Source organism: Metopolophium dirhodum, chromosome 1 (assembly GCF_019925205.1).
Source record: "Metopolophium dirhodum isolate CAU chromosome 1, ASM1992520v1, whole genome shotgun sequence".
Classification (NCBI taxonomy): domain Eukaryota; kingdom Metazoa; phylum Arthropoda; class Insecta; order Hemiptera; family Aphididae; genus Metopolophium; species Metopolophium dirhodum.
In genome coordinates, this window is record NC_083560.1 from 140,603,270 (window position 1) to 140,627,385 (window position 24,116).

A 24,116-nucleotide genomic window follows, 5' to 3' on the forward strand; every position below is an offset into this window, starting at 1 on the left:
TATCCTATTTGCTCATTGTACATAACTTTGTATAGATTGTAAATTACGTAAATGAATAAAAAAAAAAAAAAACAATATTTCAAAATTAAAAAAAAAAAAAAATAATAAATAATTTATTTTTATCAGTTATTCGAATACGAAGTTATAATTATCTTAGTAAAATAAAAAAAGTATTAAATAACACAAATACTAGGGTAGTAATTATTAATTATTAAACACAGGCACGAGAGGTACATCTATACGTAATACAATATTTTTAATCATTATAATATACTTTATAGTTTGTAACGTCACGGAATTTTCAGCCTCATAAATTATGATAACCATCCCTGAACATACCTATTGCTAACGTAAACCCGACTAATGTAAACCCCGCACGCTTTCCCGGTAACCCTGTGAGGACATACCATGATTAATATGGCGTGTCGCCTCCCGTGGGCCGGGGAAGTATGCGCCAAACTTATATACTTATTGTATTTGCCATGTGCCATTATATACTTATTGTATTTGCCCTGTGCCCTTATATTATTATTTTATAACCGATATGTAAATTATACCCACATAATTACCCTAATACTATTATTATTTATTTTAATTAACTCATATTCTTTTTTCTCTCCCAACATAAATCCTCTACATTCACCACAAGTTATTAAGTTAATGATAGGTACATTTTTTGAAATTATATATTATCTGCCAATTATTGTATTTTGCCAGTCAAGTGCATGGTTCGGGTTATTGAGGTACTCTACAAAATACTCCCTGACGTCTTTGGCATTTTTTTGAATTTTCCCTACTCCTTTTGAACACTCGCCATGCAGGAACTACTCATGGTATCTTCAACACTATAGCCATCACGACGACGTACAAAATTGTGTAGCACACAACAAGCTTTTGTTATTACAACTGCAGCATCTGGTTCAACCAAAATATTTGCTTGAAAAACTCGCCATTTTTTAGACATGATGCCAAAGGTACATTCTATGTATTGCCTGGCCCTCGATAAACGGTAATTAAAAATTCTCCTTTTGTCGTTTAAGGTTCTACCTGGGAACGGGCGTAATAGGTTCTTGTGAAGAGCTAAAGCTTCATCGGCCACGAGAACAAATGGTTGTGGTGAACCAAGTTCATCGTTCAGTAGACATTGTTCAGGTGGAAAGTTTAATTTATCGCCATAAAGTTTTTTACCAAACGTTGACGTCTTAAACACATTGCAGTCACTTTCTTTACCAAATGACCCTACATCGATGATTCGGAAGCAATAATTAGAGTCACAGATAGCCATTAGAATCAGTGAAAAAAATTGTTTATAATTATAGTATAACGAACCACTACTTTTTGGGCACTCAATCCATATATGTTTTCCATCTACCTGTAAAAAATATAACGAGCCATTATATTATAACATCGATCTTTAGATTTTAACTTAATTTTTTCATAGCTCCTTTCAATATATAGGTACCTAATGTAGATATAAAATAATTTTTGAATGTTTCTAAAATTTTAATAACGTAAACTATTTTAATTTTTAAAAAAACAAATTATAATTACAAAATAATACTTTCAATTTGACCGTTTTACATTTAAATTTATTTTCTATATTAAACATTATAGTAAAACTAAAAAGTATACAAAATAACTTACTGCACCAACAGTATTCGGGAACTGCGTCTTTTCAAAGTAACCTTTAGCTATATTAAGCCAGTCATTTGTAGTGGGTTCTGCCATTTCAATCGGTTGTAAAATTTCCCATAAAACTTTGCAAGTTTCTCGGACTATCATGGCTATAGTTGACACACCAACCAAAAATTCAAAATGTAATGCCGAGAAGTACTGTCCAGTTGCTAAGTATCTGTTACCAAATTTCAAATCATATAATAGATTATTCCTTATAATATCCTTTTATATTTTGTCCAACAAATAAAAATATCATAAGAAACAATACTTCCGAATATGGTAAAAATTACAATGATAAAGTTATAATATTATAGGGCTGGATTTCGACAATTTTCGATTTTAAAGTCAATTTTTTTATTTTGAGTTAGCGAATATATTGTATGATTTTTTTGTTATGTATACATGATAAGTATAGCTGAATAATGCTTCGATTTACCACTTCAGCATCTTTTCTGATGGGAAAGTGAATCTAGTTGGTACTTTTTAGATTCTGAGTGAAGCGATGAATGTATTGATTTTACAATGATGTGTGTTATTTTTAAATTTTTTTTTTAATTGTTAATTTTTAATTTTTTTTGTGTCTGTCATCAGTCATCACCTTTTAGGACAGTAAAAAATATTGGATTTTCTTCAACAGTAACTTTTCTGATAAGAAAGTGAATCTATTTGGTACTTTGGGGGGGGGGGTCAAAAGTAAAAATTTCCCAGTAGTTTTAAAAAGCGACGTGAAAAACAAAAAAAAAATTAAGGAAAAACAGGAATTTTTACGCAAAATTGTATTTTGACAAAATCGATTTTGGTTTTTGGTGTAACTCAAAAAAATGACGGTAGATGCATGACATTTTGACACAAATTAAAAATCCATAGTCACAATTATTTTTTATGAGCATTTAAAGTTCAAATATGGACAAAATACGTAAAAATGACGAACATTTTCAAATTATTTTTTGAGTTAGAAACTTATAAAAAATTTTATTTTTAAATCTAAGATTCGAAAATGTAATACAAGATTCCTCATAAGTTTTTCTACCTTTTATCTTTTTAATAGATCAATGTAAATACTAATACGATTTTGGTATAAATGATAATATACATTTTAGACTATTAAAGGATTGTAAAAAAGTTTAGATATAGTTTGTTAAATTTATATAAAAATTATGTAAAAGCATGTACAAATATTTAAATAAAATTTCAAATTAAAATTTTAGAAAAACTTCAAAATGCCCCAAAAATTTTTTTCGTTGTGCCAAAAAGTTGAAATATTAATTATCCCAGATTATTTCAATAAAATAATTTTATGTTGCATTTAATGTAAATAGTTTTTACCAAAAATATGTTTTTTTTTTAATTAGTAAAGGAGCTTAAATTGAAATGGAAGAACATACGAGATACCTACCGAAAGAAGTGTATAAAAAAATCTGGACAGGCTGCAAAAAATGAAAAACCATATGGTTATGCAAATATTTTACAGTTTTTAAGAACTACGATGGAAAACAGAAGGTAATAAAAAACATTTACATCTTATCATATACAAATAATAAACCGTATGAAAAAATTCAGAAGTATAATATATTAATATATAACTATTATTTCAATAGGACTGAATGTAATGTTCCCGAGAGTGAACCAGAAGAAGATACCGAAGCATCGGATGTCGTGAAAAATGTGGATGATCCTGATGTCAGTGTAGTCGACTCGGAAGTAGAGACACCAAAATCCCAAAAACGAAAGTTAATCAAAAAACCAAAAATTTCTTTTGAAGATAACTTATTAAAGTTGTTGGAAGCTAGAAAAGTTGAAGATCCAGTATCTTCTTTTCTTATGTCGTTGGCGCCATAAATCAAATTGTTAAATCAAGAAATTAAATATTTATTTTTTTACTACAATTATTCAAAAACATAACTTGCTCTAACTTGGTTAATTTTTATTTAATTTTAGTATTTTTTTTTTTTGAACTGTTTTAAAAAATATGCTCAACAAAATGGCTATCTTAAAAATTTTAAATTCTTAAATGCGTAAAAAATTTTTTTGAAAATTTTTGAATTTAAAGAAAAAAATAAATGAATTTTATGCCATTCAATCAGAATTTTCATACTTAGTACTGTAAAAAAAACCGCGTTTAAATATAGTGATTTTACATGGAGATATTAAGGGTGATACGGGACTTTTGGGACAGACTGTATACACGCTTTCCGTATATCTGGTATTCTTACAAAGTCAATGCATGGATAATAGTACTTATACACAATAATATATACATATATAGATATAACAGTATTAATTTATATACTAATAATAATAATGATGATGAGGATTATTACATTCCTCCATCCCTAGACTGAAATTATATGTAAACAAAATAAAATTAAATATTAAATTTTTTCTCTACTAAAACTATTACAATATATAATTTCATACAATGGTTAATATAATAATTCTACCTTATTTCATACCTCAGTTACTTTGATGGTATCAAAATGTACGGGATCGTAATCACGTAACGGTGTCGGAGGTGGTGTTGTGTTAATACAATATTTTTTAAACAAAGCACAAATTATCATGAATATAAACAAAATTATAATGCTATAAAATATATAGTTATGATTTCTATGTACTTCTCGTACTGATTGTTTTGTTAGTTGATAATCAATATCTCTATTTATGTCATCTAACGAACTAGATATAAAATTTAAATCATGTAGTTTTTCAATTTTCCCCATATTCCTAGACGTTAGTATTTTAAATGTAATATTCTGCTCTAAATTTTGCCCCCCTGTAATTATCTTAGTTTCTGGTATTATGTCCACTAATTTTGAGTTTTGAACCGTTGTAACTGGGTGTAATATATTTTGACTGGCATAACCTTTACATTGTTCGTCAATACTTAACAAACCTGTTCCTACTAACTCTATAGTTTCAGATAACTCATCTACTCCACACGTTAATACTAAATTCTCTTTTCCTACTGTATATAGCCACGTGTTCTTAAACTCTAATTTATGGAATATACTTCCATGTAATTCAAAATATAAATATTTACACATTTGTGTTTTCTCCTTTTGTTTCGTAAATAACGCCATTTCACAGTTAGTATTAGAATTCTTAGAATGTACGGGTTGTATGGCATAACAAATAAAGTAATTAAGTATTCGTTTACAAGTGTTTAATTGTTGTGGTGTAAAGGTCGTAAAATATTCATTCGAAGGACTTATCGCGATATAATCATAAGTGTTTTGTACGTACGCGAACTGTTTGTTTTTAATTTTAATCGGCATCGGAATTATATTATACAAATTGAAATGTTGTTGATCTATTAACGGTATCTTTATATTAAACATCAATAATTGATTTTTATATACTACACTGACTTCCGATAATTGATATAAATTATAAGGTTCAATATTGTCTAAATCAATCGGTAATGATGTACCTTTGGGTAATGATAATTTAATCTCCTTCATACTTTCCCGTAATGCCTCAATTGATAACACTCCCGAGTGTATTTGACCTGCCCGTGCCAAATTTATCATTTCTGAAATATAATTGGTCTCGAATGCATACTGACTTAGTAGTAAATTTAACAACAAATACGAATCATGTATTCGAGTTTTGTGATCTAACGCACTTGTTTTATTAATTACTTGATCTGATAAATTTCTTATATCTGCCATAAACTCGTTGATTTTATCTCGTAAGAACGTAGTATCCCTATAACTCTGTACAGATTGTTTAACTACTGCTTTAATGACTCTCGTCTGAGATTTTATAGGGGAGAGTGTGGTAAGTTGACGAACTTAAGGATTGATTAATATTTACATTATTAAATAATATTCGGAAAATCTTGAAATTCCGTATAAGCATTGTCTCAAATATGAAGAATAACTTGTAATAATTTCAAGCTTTAATATTAAAGGGTTTATCACTTATAAATTTTACAAAAAAAAATTCCGAATTCGTCATCTTACCCCACACTTGGGGTAAGTTGACTTTTCCCTGGGGTAAGTTGACTGGTGTATATTATTACATAGACAAATCAATGAAATATAGAATAAATATTTTCCATATTTAATCTATGATAATATTATACATTTTTAATAAATTACTCAAGGTAAATTATTGAATATTATTTTTAATTAAATTATATTTAAGGAATTTATTTATTTAATTTTATTAAAATGTTTCATTCAAATTGTATACACAATGAAAGTTCAATTTCACAAAATAGGTAGTACAAATTATTATTTGATTAAATAAAAATGATCAAACAAATTATTAAATAATACAATAACCTTTATTCAAAATTAACAACTTAATTATTTAAACAGTTTAGAATTTATAGAAAAAAAATTAAGATCTCAAACAAAACAACAAAAAATATAAATTCTTAGAAACTTTTATCAGTCATAACTCATATTTAAGTAATAACAAATAGATTATGAACATAATTAATTCACATTTTAGTACTTATATGATAAAAACAAAATAAAAATGTACCTATTTAGGTAAACATTATATTTAAAACTTAACAATCCTATAAAAATACCAATTCTTAGGAACTTCTATCAGTCATAATTGAGTACCTACCTATTAAAAATTACAAAATTATCATTATTAAAATACAATTTAGTATATGATATAGTTAAACAAAACAAACTTGATTTCAACATTATGGTATTTAAAACTTAACAACATAACAATTAAAAGTATAAATTCATAATAGTAGGTAACTTTCTTCAGTCAAATTTAACAATTAACTTAAGGATAACCATTTCAGTACCTACTTATATGGATAAAAAATTAAGTTAGGTCCTATCTCATAATATTTAAACAATAAGTAGCTTAAACAAAAAATACCTTTTCATAGTAACTATCTTTCTTCAGTCACACCTAGAACTTATAGGTAGGTATATTATAATAAATAGTTAAATTACATTACACACATTTCACAAGTATAAGTTTTAAAGTTGTCTACACCGGCACATAATTTGTGTGCCCATCTTACACATTTAATACAACGAATCCATTTCTCTCCATGTATGTCATTCTTATAAGGTTCGTTACAGTAAAGGCAATCTTCATCAGCTGAATCCTCATTATCTGTGTCTACATAATGGGGTTCTTCATCTTCAGATGATTCGGGTAGTTGAAATAATGACTTTTTTACTGTTTTTCTTTTTAATAATTTAGTTTTATTTGTTTTAATTTTTTCCAGCCGTTTTAATTTTCTTTGTTCCTTTGCTATCATCAACTCTTCTTTTCAATTCTTTTTTTTTTCAAGATGATTTTTTACTGGGGAACTTGTAAGTATCATAGATCATCTCTTTTTCTTGTACTTGGATTTCTTGTTGCTATAGGAAGGTTTGGCAATTTAAAAGTTTTGGGTTGACTAACAACAGGTTCTTGAGCATTAGGTATGTATTCATCATAAGTTAATCCGTCCCTGTTACTAGGACCAGGTTGACACCAAGAACTTAAATCTATTTCATTTGTTGTGGTTGCTTCACATGGTTGAACTTGTTCCAAAACAATAGGAATAACAGTATTTTGACTAGTATCATTTGTAGAATATATAATATATCTTGTAAAACAATTTATAACTAGATTAGTACTTTGATTTCGATGTCAATTATTAAATTATACTTATTCTAATTTCTAAATTATTTATATATTTATTTACCTACTTAATAGCTCGTTATTTAATATTAGTGTATTAATATTATATTATTACTGACAGATAGGTTATTTATTGTCAATATTATCACACTCATAATAATAATTGAAACACAATTAATTATAACAGATAAGCAAGAACATAGATTACATACAATCACAGTATGCCACAGAAGAAAATATCATATTATAAATATATATTTTATTATTGTAGTGTACGCACACTGTTGAACTAAGTTAACCTTAAACGTATTTTAAATTTTGATGATATTATTATTGAATATTGATTAATATTAATGTTGTTTTCTGTTGACTAACTACTTTACTAGTATAATGTCATAATGATAAACAAAATAAATTATGAATGTTAATTAAAACAAGTAGGTACCTACTCAGGTACTTCAATTTTAAATAATAATACTTCACAATGTGCTTTTTTATAATACTTTAATTTGCAATGTAAAAATAATTCAATTAAAAATAGGTGTTTTATTACCTAAAACTAATATAACGCATGATAATTGGATACCAACTTGGAAACTTCATTTTCAAATTGTTTGGTAAGTTTTTCTTCTAATTAAACAGTTAAAAATCAATAGAAGTTTTTAAATTTTATCTAAGAAATTATTTTTTAATGTTTTTACTTTTTTTATTTTAGTCAAACATGTTATTCTGCATAGTTTACAATTTTTATTTAAACATTGTATACAAATGGACCACTTACATTGTCTCATAGGATATCATATTATAATAAAACAATACAATACTATACAAACACCAAGTCAAAACTTTTAAATTCATCTGCAAATTCTTTATTTGGTGACTATTTAATTTGTATAGTTAATTGGTAGGTTCACCTAACATTTTTTTTTTTTTTTTACTAAATAATACTTATTAATAACTTTGTGTAAAAAAATTTGACTTTGATTTCAGTAAAAATTAGTAATTCATAATAAATTACACTGAACTATGAGCAACTATATCTATGACTAGACAATACAATTTGATTTGACTAGCAAATGTTTCATAACTGTACCAGTACACTGATATTTGATATTTATGTAAATTGTTATGGAATCAAATATATTTCTGTAATATAATATAGTCTCTGAACAAACTACTAGTAGTAAACCCAAAAGCCATTATATTATTTTAAATAAAATAAGTAAAATAATAAATTATACATAGTATAATTTATGAGTAGAAACGTAGGTATTAATATAATTCTAAATAACAGGAAACATAGAGCAAAGGTGAAAACAACAAGTTGTTTTACCGAGTCACAAAATAGTGCAATTCAACAATATTAGGGATGTATTAATACCCACAGCTATAATACAAGTTGTTTTACCTACTCCTATCAAAATGCAATTTGACATTACTAGGGAAGTAATATTAGAATATAGATATCACGCCACCAATACGTCATTGTTAGAACCCGCATAAATACGGGTAGAGCACTTACTATTACTTAGAAGATAATCAGCCCTCGTAGGAGGTCTATCAAGCTTACGACAGTGCTTATAATTATTTTGTAATTCAAACTTGTAATAATAAAGTGTTATGTAATTGTCATATTTAAAAAGTCTAAAAAGTGTTATTAATTATTTACCTATCTTTCTCAACCACGACTCAAGACGACAACGTGCGTGCTACGTCGTTTAAATAATTATTGTATTAGTGTTCAACGTGTCCTTCACGGCGATCACTACACTAGTGTAGTACCTGTTATCAATCAATGTCCCTGATATTTTTTATCATCACTAAATAAGTGCAAGTGTACAAATACACAACAAGCGCCTCGTATTATTCAGTTTTTAATTGGGTATATTGGATCAACGACTGAATGAAAATAAAAAATTTAAACGCTGCAATCCTTAAAAATAATATTCTTAAAAAATGGCAATTTTGAATATGTTATAAAAATATTTAATTAAATTAAAATTTTTTTATTTTCAGTATTAAAAAATAAACTAAAGAAAAAATAAATGATACATGTAGCGCTAGGGTCTACAAATGATAAATAAAAAAAAAAAAATAAAAAAAAATGATCAGAAAAAAAGTTATTCCAAAAGTCAGTTCTATCGGTTACACCCTGTATATGGTCAATCGTTTAATCGTTTACAGATGATGATGAGTTTCATTCACACATTTCTCTAGCACAACACACATACACTCATATACCCATAGGATAGTTCATACATATTTAGATACTTACATAGTCACATATTATATACATACATACACACATTCATCAGGTATCACAAACACCCAAACATATTATAAAATTAAAGTATTATTAAAATATATGTATATGCAGTATTCATATATATATTTAGTTTATGTACATATATTCATACATACAACATCACAAACACACACACACACGACACAATCAAACATATTATACAGCTTAGGTACACATCAATATATCAAGGCTCAATATATTAAGGCAGGTATTTCAACATTTTCTAGGTAATAATGTATAAAAACGTATATGATGCCTCATCCATATTATATATCCAACGGTATATTAATTTCCATATCTCCTTTATACTTTCGAACCAACGGATACATTATGTATCAAACAACGTCTTGATCAATTGTTATGTAATAATACATCTGAGAAAAACAACATTCATCAAGACTAGTCATGCATCGACATGTTTGTATGCTGATAAAACCTTAACTATTGTTAATCGACAATTTATATATTTTAAGAACGCATGAGAAAAACATACATGTAAAAGCCGTATCACTTGTGTAATATTTATTTTTTACAATTATGTATCACACCTACCATATTATTATTATTACACATATACTCCTCTTGATCACTAATCCTTAATCATTACCTATCACTTATTCTTGATCCCTTGATTCTCTGATCTCGTGTTCTATATTTTTCATACCTGTGCATGAGAAAACACATACACGAACGCGCATACAACAACTTTCATATTATCAATAACCTGACCAACATATAATATATATTAATTCATGCATGTACACGGGAAAAACACACACCATTACCAGCCATAGTCACCACCAACGAAACCCTCCCGACTCGAGCAAAACATATTTTTTCACGCTTACATATGAGAAAACACATGTGTGCTTGCACATCAACAACTTACATATCACTCAAGTGACCGATACGTATATTTTATCAGCACATACGTACAACAGTCATAATATTATATAATATTTTCATTTTACCGTGTGCATACACACAGGCATATAACACCACCGCCATATATTATTGTATAAGTTATAATATCGGAAAATTAAGAACTATTAACAATATCTCTCATTTCAGCAGATACTTTATGCGGTTTATTACCTAAATTTAGAAATATACAATAATTAACGTCACATCTGTAGTACCTATCATACCAACATCTTTATCAATTTAACAATTAAACATTTTCATATTATTAGTCATTTTCCATACAGGCTCATGCTACATGTGGGAACATACATACATTCTTGTTATTGTATGTTTATATATACAATACTATCAGGCTAACCTATCCTGAATAATATTACAGATACTTATATTTTTAATCAATCATACATACATTGAAATATTCTATGAGATTACATTAGACTAAAATCATAGCTTATCCCAGTCAACATATATACGAATATTATGCGTTTAATATACGTAGAGATGAACACCGAATTACGTGTTTTAAACGAAGGAATTTGGTGTTTTATTAAGATAATGTACGTGTACCACTAGTTCAAAAGATATCTATTTCACTAAGATTAATCGTATATAACGCGTATAAACAATGTGTATATTTTACGTATACACTACGTGTGTTTATTAGTTTATTACTAACATTTAAGGATATATTTTGTTTACGTTTCGTTTAAAGGTGAAGTATTTTTGGTAAATATTTGGTATATATTTTGGATAATATTGGTAAAAATAACACGTAATTTACGTTTAAAATACGTATATTAATTAAGGATATATTTGGTTTATGTTTCGTTTAAAGGTGAAGTATTTTTGGTGAAAATTTGGTATATAATATTTTGGATAATGTTGGTAAAAAGCACACCTATTTTACGTTTAACCTACGTATGTTTTCAGTATGTAAAACGTTTATACTTGGTACAAACTACATATTATGTTTTTGGTGTAATTCTAATGAACTACTAAAAGTGATCTTGATATAAACGTAGATTATACCTTACAGACTGTGTTCACTGGCGCCATCTCTAAATATGGGAGATCTTTTTGTGGGTCCTGTACCTATATAATCTGAGTTTAAGTTCGGTGTTGATGTTCAATATATTTTAAGTTCATGTTTCTAGTAATCTAAAACCGGTTTACCTATCTCACATATTTTTTTGTTTATAAAAACATCATTCAGTAAGGCAGTGTACATTGATTAGAATTTTTTAATTTTTAATACATATATATCTGAGTACACTGCCAACTAACCTATATAGGTTAATCAACAAAATATCTTATTCAAATAAGATCAATATACAAATTAAATTCTTTTGTAATAGTATTATATGGATTATTAAGGTATACACAAATAAAGAATAAGATATTACATTCAATTAACAATAAAAAATCTCATTAAATTATATTGTACTCATATATTTTTATTTGTATATAGGTATATACACTTATGTTATACACTTTTTATTTACACTTATTGTTATTTTCTTTTGGGTGCTTGTTTTAACCAGTCACTTATGTGTCCTTTAATTTCCACAATTGAACTGTGTGGGAAATGGTCTTTAACGCTATCTAATACAAACAATATAAATACAATAATATATAATAAGATGATAACTTAAATATGAAAAAAGTCAATAATATAAATTTGTAATTGAATATTTTGAAATAGCTCAAAATTAAAAATATTTAGAACAACATTTCAGCTATAAAAATCCTATATAAGATGTAGATAATAGTTTTATCCATACCATATGTAATATCCTTAAAATATTTGACGATTAAAACCCTTATTGTTAATGATGTGTGTTTTCTAAAAACTATTTATTACCTATAACAATGGTACAAATTTTAAATTTGTTAAATGCACTTTTATCTCCTCGTCTACCTTCCATGTTTAAATATTCAGCTAATTTATTATGGATGACTGTCTTCATTGCCAAGTATGTTGTACGCTTGGCATCAAATGATTTTGAATCTCTTTTTAAAATCTGATACTAAATATACAACAATTTCTTATAATATGCTTAATTTAAGTAATAGAATTTAATTTTTAGAAAATTACCAAAGTTTTTAATTTATCCTCTTCAGCGTCAATTTTTTTCAATACATCCATAGTTTCTATAGATATGTTTAAACTAGACCGGTTGAAAGATCTTTGGTCTGTAGTGGTAACTGAATGGGTTAAATGTGTGTTTATATCTATCAAAAGTTTTTGATTTTTCATTACATCCACTTGAATGATTTTTAAATCTTTTTGTAATGTGGCCATCTTACGTGCAACTTCGTTAAAAAATATAACAATCATCATTTTAATAAGTATCATCTAAATATTAGTTGTAGGTATGAAATTAAACAAATATGTACCATCCATAACAGCGTGACCAATATCATTTACCATTTGCGTCAAATGTATATTAATATATTCCGACTCTGGTTGATGCTGAATTTTAGAGCTCATATCCTCTGTCTCCGGGCGATAATCATTATTAGAGCTGATATCTTCTGATTCTGGTTGATGCTCAATATTAGAGCTGATATCTTTCATGACTTAAATAAAAAAATATATAGGTATATAAATTAAATTATTTTATAAAAAATAAAACATACTTCCTGAGTGTAAATTAGTGATGTTTAATTTGTCAGGTACTTGTGTACTTTCATGATCATATTCATTATCATTAGCCACATTGAAGAAATCTATTGAATCTAAAACAAACAAAAAACAACCCTTGATTTTACAGTATTTTTATTTTAAAGTGCCTATTTAGTATTTACATTTAACTATGAAATATTATTAATTTACAATAATTAATATACCTGTTGGTTTTGGAGCATTGGCCAATGGATTTGAAAACATTGAAACACTTTCCACACTGATATCAGATTGAACTATTTCATTTTTGTTCTTAATTTTGGAAACTACGAGCTATAAAATGTTATTGTCGTTAAACTGTTCATTATAGTGAAATACCTATAATAATATATTATTACGTTTTACATTACATACATTTAAATAGTTTAGTTGCTATTTTTTTACGTTTTGGGGCCACATTTGATAAATATTCTGAACCAGAATTGAAATTCTTATTTGGAATACGTTTTCTATGAGTATCTTCCAATTCAGTAGTGCTTGTGTCACAAAATGAAGATAGTTTTGATTTTGCTTCATTGTACGTTAGGGTGGAATGAAACAATTAAAAAAAAATAAAAAATTTTTTTTTAGTTTTTAATAGACATTTTTTTATGTATTTCAAGAGTATTAAAAAGTACAAAAACTTTGGAGGTCATGGGATAATTTTTTGAGGTGCCACCACGTACTTATTTATTGTACGCATAAATACATAATGTAAATTTGTTTTATTTTAATTTTACATTATTGTTTACCAAAATAATAATAAAAATTATAAAGTTACTGATCATTAGAATTTTACTTATCATATAATTTTATAATTTAAACAATTTATATTCTTTTTTTGTATTAAATGATGGCATTATAGCCCGCGACTCAATTCTAGCTCGTATAAATCCATCTCTTGCTGATTCACCACAAACCGCAGTAGATGCATCGGCTCTCTCAACAGCTTGAGTATGACATGGAAATATATTAATGTACTCAGCAACTTGTCCGGACATAACAATCTGAAAGAAACAAAAAATTAAGTATTTAAATTTAATAAACAGTTTTGTAAAATATATATATTACTTGATTCAAAACTTCATTTTCAATCATTGATAATATTGGTGGCTCAGTTATTTCACATTTGTTCCAGTCTACTAATTCAGTATAATCAGAAGCATCGAAATTGAGTAAAGGTACTTTAAAGATACGAACTCCTGTTGCTTTGCTAAGTCTTGAATTAAAAATTTTTTGTATAGCAAGTTCTCTTATACGCATTCGATCATCAACTAGCATACTTAAAAGAATATTTTCAGGTGCTCCAAAATATGCATTTCTTTGAATAACTGGATCAATAATTTTTTTGTAATTTGTTGGTAAGTATCTTGAAAATTGAATGGTTTGCCAGACATGTTTTGAACCTAATGAACAAAATGATTTCATTTTTATGTGAAACCACATGGGTGCATAAACTTTTAAAATAAATTCAGTTAAAGTTATTAGGTTTTCTTCCGGTGTTTCAGTGCTAATGTATAACCGCAAAATTCTATTTGCAGTAGTCAGCCACCTTGAATGTGCTTGTTTACCTGGATTTGTACGTGCTAAATCTATGGAACATTCACCATTTATTATGTTTACACAAATGTTGAATAAATATTTTTGGTCAGTACTTAAATCAATTGCGGTTTCTAAAAACGGCATATTACCTTTAATAGGTTTAAATTTTTTAACTGGTAACTTATGACAATTCTCTAGTTGTTTTCCCAGTGCTCCAGAAAATCCACGCGGTCCTGAAGTTTATCCATCTAGATGTTGAAATAAATGACGCAAAGGTAGTTCGTTAGCGTGTAACTGACAAATTACCCATTGTAGTGGTTTATTTAGCTGTTCCTCTATTAGCCTAATAACACCCCCTTTACTACCAGTATTTACGACGGTCCCATCACAACCAATCACCAACAATTTTGAAGTACATATGTCGTTTGTTTTTAAATAGCTTATAATACTGTTTTTAATACTTATAGCAGTTCCATTTACAGGAGTACAATGTCCCATAAACCGAGACCCTGGCTCTCTTATGAGTGTAATGTGTTCTTCTGTTATTTTATTACGATAATATTTGTCATCTGTTTTTTGATTTATAAAAGTGTGGTCTTTACGTCCGTCAAAATATAGACTTTTCGGTTGCCTATCAGTTTGTATTTTTAGATCTTGGCGTTTCTTATGTCTCTCTCTCCTTATTTTCATTCTGTCAATCACATGTTGTTTATCATCAGTTTTAATTATTCCAACATCTTGTAGTATTGCACTAGCAATAGTAGCAGCAGTTCGATCAGATATTCCCGTTCTATCACACGCTAATGCTAGAGCTGGTAACTCGAGTCTCATTTGTGACTGTTTATTAGCACTATACGTTGAAGACAATGAGGACATTGAATTTGGTGAATAATTGGAATCTTCATCTGTATTGTCGTCATTGTCAGTATTATATGTTTCATCCGTTTCTATTGTTTCCATAATATTATTTACACACAGCTCTTTTTTATTATGTTTGTCAATTCGACTTGCTTCTATTTTTTTCTGTGCATGTTTTGATTAAGTTTTTTTGTTGTTTTAACATCAATCGATGACATAGCCATATTTCTCATTGATCTTTGGTCTTTCAGAAACATTTGTTCGATAATGGGAACTTTACGAGATTTTTCACAAGAGCAAAGATAGAATTCAATACATTTGCAAGCTGCTAAATCAAATAGTGTATCTTTTGCATTATTCTGAAATTTTTCTAGATTTGATTTAAAAGTTAATGTATTTTTCCTGTTTTTAATAGATTTAATTATTTTTTTGTACTTATCGTGATAATTTATTAACAGTTATAGTGCACGAATGTGCGATACTATTGGAATAGAGGCTTTCTGCCATATTTTTTCTACATCTGTCACTACTATTTCAGAAATTATTTTAACAGTTGGATCTTTTCCATTACTATTTTGTTTTAATTGGTTTCTTACTTGTAAATAGAACTTCATTACATCTTCATAGGTAGGTAAAACTAAATTACTAAGATCACGAGTGTCACCAAAAATTGGACATTTTGACTTAATTCTGGTACAAACAGCCATTTCAGAAATTAATTGAAAATTAAACGAATAAATGCGTTAATAACTTTATATTAGCACTGTAAAACGTCGTTTACGTCCACACTCGATGATGAATAGTGCGATACTAATCGTAAGTCAAATGATAATAATGCTGATTGCCTTATTTAATCTATTAAACTATTAACTATGGTCAAAATAAATTTGGTGATATCGTAAAGTAATAAAAATAATGATACTTAGGTTTTTCGTTTCCTATTTCTATATATAGATTTTAAATGCTCGGCGGCACCTCAAAACAACACTCTATGTTGACAATTTTTTTTTTACATATTATACATACTAGAACACAAGTTTTCCTTACTATTATAAAATTAAATTACAAAATAAATATTTTCGTTCCACCCTATTGTACGTTTCTGCAAACATGTGATTTTATTTATTAGATTAACCTTGTTTACTAGATAAACATAACTATATACTTAATATATAACTATGATAGAGTTTAAGTCAAACTCTTGTTCTACAAATATAGGTTATATAATATAAAGTAATTTTTGTTGCTCTCATAACATGTATACATATACGTTATAACGTCAGCAACAGGGGCTGGAACCTTTTGAATTTATCGGTATCGGTTCCGGTACCGGTTCTCCAAAAAATGAAATAACGGTTCCGGTTCGGTTCTGGTTCTTTGATGAAAAAAAATAAAGGTACCGGTTCCAGATAATTTCGGTACCGGTTCCACCTAATTTTTAGTAGGAACATTAAATATTATTATTATTATTAATTAGTATTTATAGATAATAGGTACCTATGAATGTAATTTTCTAACAAAAATATGGAAAAAGTAATATTGAACTAAAGTTTTTGTGATAAGTGGACATATGAGAACTCTAAAAAATGTTATGCATGTTATGCATGCTTATTAAAAATAACTGACAACAATTTTAACATGTTTTATAAATGCAAATATCAGTCAGTGGTCCAGTATAGACCACTCTCCCAATGCTTACATTATTTGTTGTAAATGTAATGCTTCCTAGTAAATATGCTAAAAATTAACAATTTGCAGGTATATTATAACATTTGTGACTGTAATAATTGTAGAAAACATTTAATAAAACATACAAAATATTAAAATAATGAAAACAGAAATAATTGTAAATAAATTCTGTAATTAAAAGTAAAAATAAATTAAGTAATCATATTGGTTAATAACATTTGTTTTTTTTACGTTTCATTGCTGGGCTGGAATTATCATGATTTTGATTAACATTTTGTCCAGTAATTGGATTTCCACTCATGAATCTGCAAAAATATATAATATAAATATTTATTTGTGTGTATTAACAATTTTTATATATTCATACTTTACGGTCTCTTTTTTTTCAAATAGCCTATTGGTCCGTACAAGTAATTGGTCCTCCAAATTACTTGAACTAATGTTAGTTCTGTAAGGTGACAAAATGAATTTCAGACCAGAAAATAGTCTTTCCACACTGACCTGCGTCCCGGGCACGGAATAAACAACTTTTGCTAATTCATGTAGCTCAGGGTGAGTTGATTCCATGGATTTCCAAAATTTTAGAATGTTAGTTTTGTTGCCGATTCTGTTTTGATCGATATGGGAAGATTTTAAAAGAGTTTCTATTCGTGTTGAAATAGTAGATTTTTGGGAGTTACTCAAATCGTTTTGATCAGATGATTCATTCGAAAAGTTAGATTTCAAAAATTCATAAAATTTCATCTCCACATTTTGAATTACAGGACTTTTCAGATTCAGACAAATTATCAACATTCTTGTCATCCATTGTTAATTCTTCATGTTATTTTTCTAAAATTTTCATATGGATCCATATGTTGATTAAATGGTTTATTGCTGCCATAGACTGTTCTTCAGTTAAAGTTATTTTATAACGTAGGTCCATAAATATTGCAGAAATAAATGCATTATTATTCATTATGTGCATTTCTCTAATACTCATACTACTTATGAACTTTTTGGCGTAAGAATTTGTCATTTTTTGGATTTGGATTTTGCAAGTTATCTATGCACCATAGAAATCACTTAGTGTTAGTTGTTCGCTTTGTAATTTTTTGGTACACCAAGCAAATTTTAGCTGGTAAAAGTACTTCAGAAATTGTTTCTATTTGCTTCCATTCAAAGTTACTTAAAGAATATTTTTTTAATTTTAAGTCATTTCCTGACATGTTTTGTATAAAACTTTTAAGACTAATTGTTCTATCCAGCATATCAAATGTTGAATGCCAACGTGTATTGCAATCAAGAATTGGCATTTTTAATCCTTCTTTTTTTATTATATATATGTAAGTTTGATTTCTCAACTTGCGAACCAAAGCTTTTACTTTAGTTAATATATTTGTAATGTTTGAATCTTTTAAAGTATCAAAAACAGCCAACTGGAGTGTATGAGCAACACATCGCATACCTTTAAAAAATATATATATATTAAGAAGTTACAATGAAAATAAATTATTTTTAGGCAAAAGTATGATATTATTATGGTTACCTATAAGATTAGCTCAATATAATGTACACAATAATTACATTTAGAAAAATAATAATAATAATATATTCAACTTACATAATATCTATATTTATTAAGCAACTAACTATCTATATAATATTATATATGCACCTATTAAAATTAATAAAGATAAATAATATTGTATATATTTAATCAAATATATTATTGTCATACACAATGAAAAATGCAGTTACTGCCACCTATATATTATGTTTATATTTAATATAGGTATGAGCAGAATTTAATCATGGGGTTGGCAGAGTAATTTTAGTAGGAGGAATATCCTTGGCTTAATAAAAGCTAAACTATCAAAAATATATTGTTTAAATGTTTAAAATATTATATGTTTTATTGTTGAATGTTATACATTTCATCTGCAATTAATAATATATTTTATCTTTGTAGAATTTTTTGCAGGGTGTGCACAACTAAGACCAATGATAATAATGAGTTATGTAATAAATACATATTATATAATATTAGGTATATACAAAGTTAGGTAGATATTTCAAATTGTAAGGCAATTAATTATGCATCAAAATTTGAAACTGCTTATAATATTATATTTAAGAATTTTTTTTTTTACCTGATAGAAGTTGAATTCAGAACTATTTTGTTTTTAAATCCGCTTAACATTGGATTAAGTATTTTCTTAAACCCACTATCGTTCAATATACTATAAGGACGGCCATTCACCGTAACAAGTTCCACATCCAAATATGCATCCAAATATTCATGCATCAATTACTTTTTTTGGGGTAATGTTTACTTTAACTTCATAGCTTGACCTAAGTAGTGCATCTATTTTCACTCGAGATTTATTTGACTTATGAGCAATTTGACTTTGATTATTGTTGAAGTACACAGATATACAGAAGTTAAAAGGTAAATAATAATATAATCGGCAGTGCCGGCGCGACGGGCGGGCGAGCAGGGCCCTTGCCCGGGGCCTCGCGCTTCTATGAGGGTCTCGCAGGGTATATACCGGCAGCATTTTTTTTATTCATATCTTGGTTTTGTGTGACCAAAACGGCCACACTTTGTGATAATAAATAAGAATTTATTAAAAATAAGAATTCATGAGAATATTTTTATCTGAATTGAAAAATATTTGGTATTTACTATTTATTATATCTTAATCATTATCGAACGGTTCATAATGTATAAATAGTTATTTTGACTTCGTGGATTTTGAATTGAATGTACCTACCTATTGGCTATTGCGCCATTACGATAATCGCCGACCGTCGGTTCAAAGAAACTGTCTCCAGTTCACCAGTTGACCGTTTTATTCGCAAAATTGTATAATAATATTATAATCTTATCCGTGTTTGACGGAGGGGACCAGGAATAAGCCACGTTTTATAATATATAAAACTTATTAGGTTCATTTAATTGTTTTCTTTGCCGCCTGCCGTCACGTGAATGTGTGCCAATATACCATAACTAATGTTCAGACCTGGTAAGTTGAAAGTGTAGTTAATTATCATACTCATAATTAATATTTGCACCAAAAACCTACATAGTGTAGTAACCCGTCGCTCTCACCCGATTGGTTACTGCACACTTCTTTTACGACGAAGGCACGTACACGTCGGTACTCTGGATCGGAAGACGGTAGATGAGTTTTGGATATAATAATATTGTAACACAATTATAATTTTATGAAACACTTGTTTATTACGTAATTTTATATATTTAATTTATTACTTAGAAATTTGTCGGTAGAATGTTAATACTACCGGAGAGTAATTATGTTATACACTATGACTGGGAATTAAGTACTTTTAGCGTGGGCGGCGATGCGGCTGATACTAGTCCGCGACCCACAAGTACTGAAAGCTGGGATAACTACTTCTAAGGACTTTGTGAAACAGGGCCCCTATTTATATGAGACATGCCAGGAGAGAAGGAAGATTATTGACGTCATAGGAATGGCGTGATGCGTAGTTGATCGGCACCATCCAATGAGGTGTCGGCATTAGTGGCCTATTCAGGTGGCGTGATGTTGATCTAGCCGCCTGGACTTTGGAACGCCGTTTTTCTGTGGACACGGTGGTTTACTACAATAGGTACGCATGTTTTTATACGTATAAATGAAAAAGTCAAGGCCGTTTTTCTGTTGACAGTGGTTAATTAATCTCATTTTAGTACTTTTTGTTGTTTTGTTGGAATAGAAATTTCGATTGTGCATTCGATGACAATATGTGCGTATGGCGGGCGTACCCATGTTTTAAAATAATATTTATAATAGTGTAATTTAATTATAATATTTAATAATATGATTTTTATCTTGGAAATTTATTAACATGGGCTCTCGGCTCTCTATGTTTACACACTAGCGCGTGTTTCACGTTTAAATCGCATACCTATTCACATATCGTGTCACTACATGGGCTACATTATAAACATAGTTCATATTGTTCATAGTGTTCATACCCAAAATAAACTAAATTATATTAATATTATTCTTGTGCTAATAAGATATAACTAAGGCCAGGATTTATATGCATATTTTGTATGTTTTTTTTTTAATAGTTTAAAAAGTTTTTAGTGCATAATATTGAAGGCCCTAGTTATAACTTATGAGATATAAGATTTGAAATGTAGCCATGTAGGTATTTATACTATCATACTATAGGTTACTGTTTAGCGTTTAAGTATATATTTATCATTCAATTTTTTGTAGCATAACTCTTTCCCTTTATTTCATCAGATTCATAATTTTCAATCATCATTCGCCATGTCAACGCGTCGTAAACGTGATAATTTTCGAAAACATCCATCTGGTCATCAAAAAAGATTAAAACAAGATAAAAAAAAACAATATTTGTTAAAACAACACGGTGCCTTTGATAAATTTCTTAGAGAAACAACCATATTACCGAATGCAGAAAATACAATTGAAAATAATGATGGGGAAAAGGAAATTCAAAATAATAATTCAGATAATAGTATGGAATCTGATAAACTGATTAATGAAAATAAATTAGGGACACAGTCAGATATGGAAATCCAAGCAATTGTATCTGATATTTGTGATGAATCTGACCACATAATAATAGACGATGAACAATTAATTGAAAATAAATATGGGGAAAAGGAAATTCAAAATATTAATTCAGATAATAGTATGGAATCTGATAAACTGACTACAGAAAATAAAGAAAGGATACAATCAGACATGGAAATCCAAGAATCTGTTTCTGATATTTTTGATGAATCTAACATAATAAAAGACGATGAAAAAAATATGTTTAGTGAGTTTGACGATATCGGCTGTTGGCCTGTAAATATTAGTCAAAATATACGAACAGAAATTATTAAATGTGGCCCCAAAAAAGTGTTTGATTTTGAATTTCCAAAGAATGAGCTCAATAGAAAGTTTAACGTAAGCTATTATGTGTTATGTCTAACGGAGAAATAATTAATCGTGTGTGGCTTGTTTATTCAATCAGTAAGGATGCTGTTTTTTGTTTTTGCTGCAAACTATTTCGAACAAGTTGTGGGTATGGATATCGATAATGAGCATAGTGATCCAATAATTAAAGAAATGTTTATGGAGTTCATTAATGTTGAATCTACTACAGGATTAAATTTAACAAATGTTCTATTAGAAAAATTGAAAAACAACAACATTGATATAAATAACTGCCGAGGGTAGTGCTACGCTAACGGCGCCAACATGAAGGGCCAATATAAAGGCGTACAAGCAAGAATTAAAACTTTAAATACCAGAGCATTTTTTACCCCATGCGCTGCACATAATTTAAACTTACTACTTGGAGATTTGTCAAAAAGTTCAACTAAAGCTATCTCATTTTTTGGTGTAGTTCAGAGAATTTATTGTTTATTTTCGTCATCCACTGGCCGCTGGGATATTTAAAAAAAATATTGTGATCTATATACTTTGAAACCACTATCAGAAACTCGTTGGGAGTGTAGAGTAAATAGTGTAAAAGCTCTACGTTTTCAATTACCTAGTGTAATTGAAGCTTTGGAAGAAGTGTCAAATACAACGAATGATCCAAAAACAAAAAGTGAAGCCCATTCTTTGGTTATTAATGAACTAAATAGCTATGAATTTGTGATAAGTTTAGTGATCTGGTATGAAATTCTGGTGGAAGTAAATGTTGTTAGTAAGAGTTTGCAAAGTATAAATATGCATCTGGAAGTATCTATTAGTTTGTTAAAAGGACTAATACAATTCTTTGAAAAATATCGTAATTCAGGATTTTATTCTGCAAAAATAACAGCTAACAAAATTTCAGAGGACCTCGATATCAATAAAGAATTTAAAAAAACCCGTAAAAGAGTCAAAAAGTCACATTTTAGCTACGAAGGGCCTGACAATTCAATTGAAGATGCTGAACTTAAATTCAAATATGACTTTTTTAATACAGTAATTGATCAAGCACTAAATTCAATGAATGAACGATTTCTCCAATTTAATACATTCAATAATAATTTTGGCTTCTTGTATGAAATTGGACAATTAAAAAATATGAATAATGAAGATTTGATGAAAAATTGCAAAGATCTGCAAAATATTCTTTCTGATGGTGATTCAAAGGATATTGATAGTATTGAGTTGTACGAAGAATTAACAATTCTAAGAAACATTATTGATGACAGTAAAACAGATTTTGTCATTACTTAAAAAAATGATGGGTTCTTTTCCAAATACTTATATTGCATTAAGAATTATATTAACAATACCTGTGACATCAGCCACAGCTGAAAGAAGTTTTTCAAAGTTGAAGATTATAAAAAATTATTTACGAAATACAATTTCGCAAGATAAACTTTCAAAACTGGCATTGATATCTATTGAAAATAAAATAGCAGAGTCCCTCGATTACAACGATATAATTGATATATTCGCATCACAAAAAGCAAGAAAAAAAACATTTTAATACTATAAATTTGAGAAAATAAAATTTTGTATTTTATAACTATACGTATTTTTAAAAAATAAAATTTTTAAAAATGATTTACTAGTTGTTTTTATTTTTTAAGGTAAAACACGTGAAAAAATATAATATATGCTTTATGTATAAAAAAGTACTTAATTACAACCATATGACCATATCGATAGTCTAGCGTACAGATTTGGTAAGTGACATTATATATTATATTATAGTAGTTTGTACCTAGCAGTTAGCATATTTTGCCCGGGGCCTCGCGAATCCTAACGCCGGCACTGATAATCGGATATATATAATATAATAATAAGTATAATGATACGATGTACAATAGTGTTACGAGGCGTAATATAAATCAACGACTAACTATGT

The 24,116-nt window shown here is 28.1% G+C and overlaps 3 protein-coding genes and 1 long non-coding RNA gene across 4 annotated transcripts; 2 read left to right on the top strand and 2 right to left on the bottom strand.

The window, feature by feature from the left end:
* Positions 1 to 793: 793 nt before the first annotated feature.
* LOC132932855 (uncharacterized) lies at positions 794 to 1,782 on the bottom strand. Its single transcript, XM_060999208.1, has 2 exons — positions 1,645 to 1,782; positions 794 to 1,372 (listed from the first exon to the last, which is right to left on the bottom strand). The coding sequence occupies exons 1-2, from the start codon at positions 1,780 to 1,782 to the stop codon at positions 794 to 796; spliced, it is 717 nt and encodes a 238-aa protein (XP_060855191.1).
* A 5,869-nt stretch (positions 1,783 to 7,651) lies between these two features.
* Positions 7,652 to 8,453, top strand: LOC132933617 (uncharacterized). The gene is made up of 3 exons (XR_009662912.1): positions 7,652 to 7,907; positions 8,006 to 8,194; positions 8,281 to 8,453. It is a non-coding gene; the product is annotated as an uncharacterized LOC132933617 (long non-coding RNA).
* A 3,576-nt stretch (positions 8,454 to 12,029) lies between these two features.
* On the bottom strand, positions 12,030 to 13,409 carry LOC132934278 (uncharacterized). Its single transcript, XM_061000566.1, has 6 exons — positions 13,370 to 13,409; positions 13,160 to 13,258; positions 12,917 to 13,099; positions 12,615 to 12,832; positions 12,381 to 12,546; positions 12,030 to 12,121 (listed from the first exon to the last, which is right to left on the bottom strand). Exons 1-6 carry the CDS (start codon positions 13,407 to 13,409, stop codon positions 12,030 to 12,032), a joined length of 798 nt encoding a protein of 265 aa, XP_060856549.1.
* An 8,153-nt stretch (positions 13,410 to 21,562) lies between these two features.
* LOC132932857 (uncharacterized) lies at positions 21,563 to 23,479 on the top strand. The gene is made up of 2 exons (XM_060999209.1): positions 21,563 to 22,079; positions 22,746 to 23,479. Exons 1-2 carry the CDS (start codon positions 21,563 to 21,565, stop codon positions 23,477 to 23,479), a joined length of 1,251 nt encoding a protein of 416 aa, XP_060855192.1.
* The last annotated feature ends 637 nt before the right edge of the window (positions 23,480 to 24,116 follow it).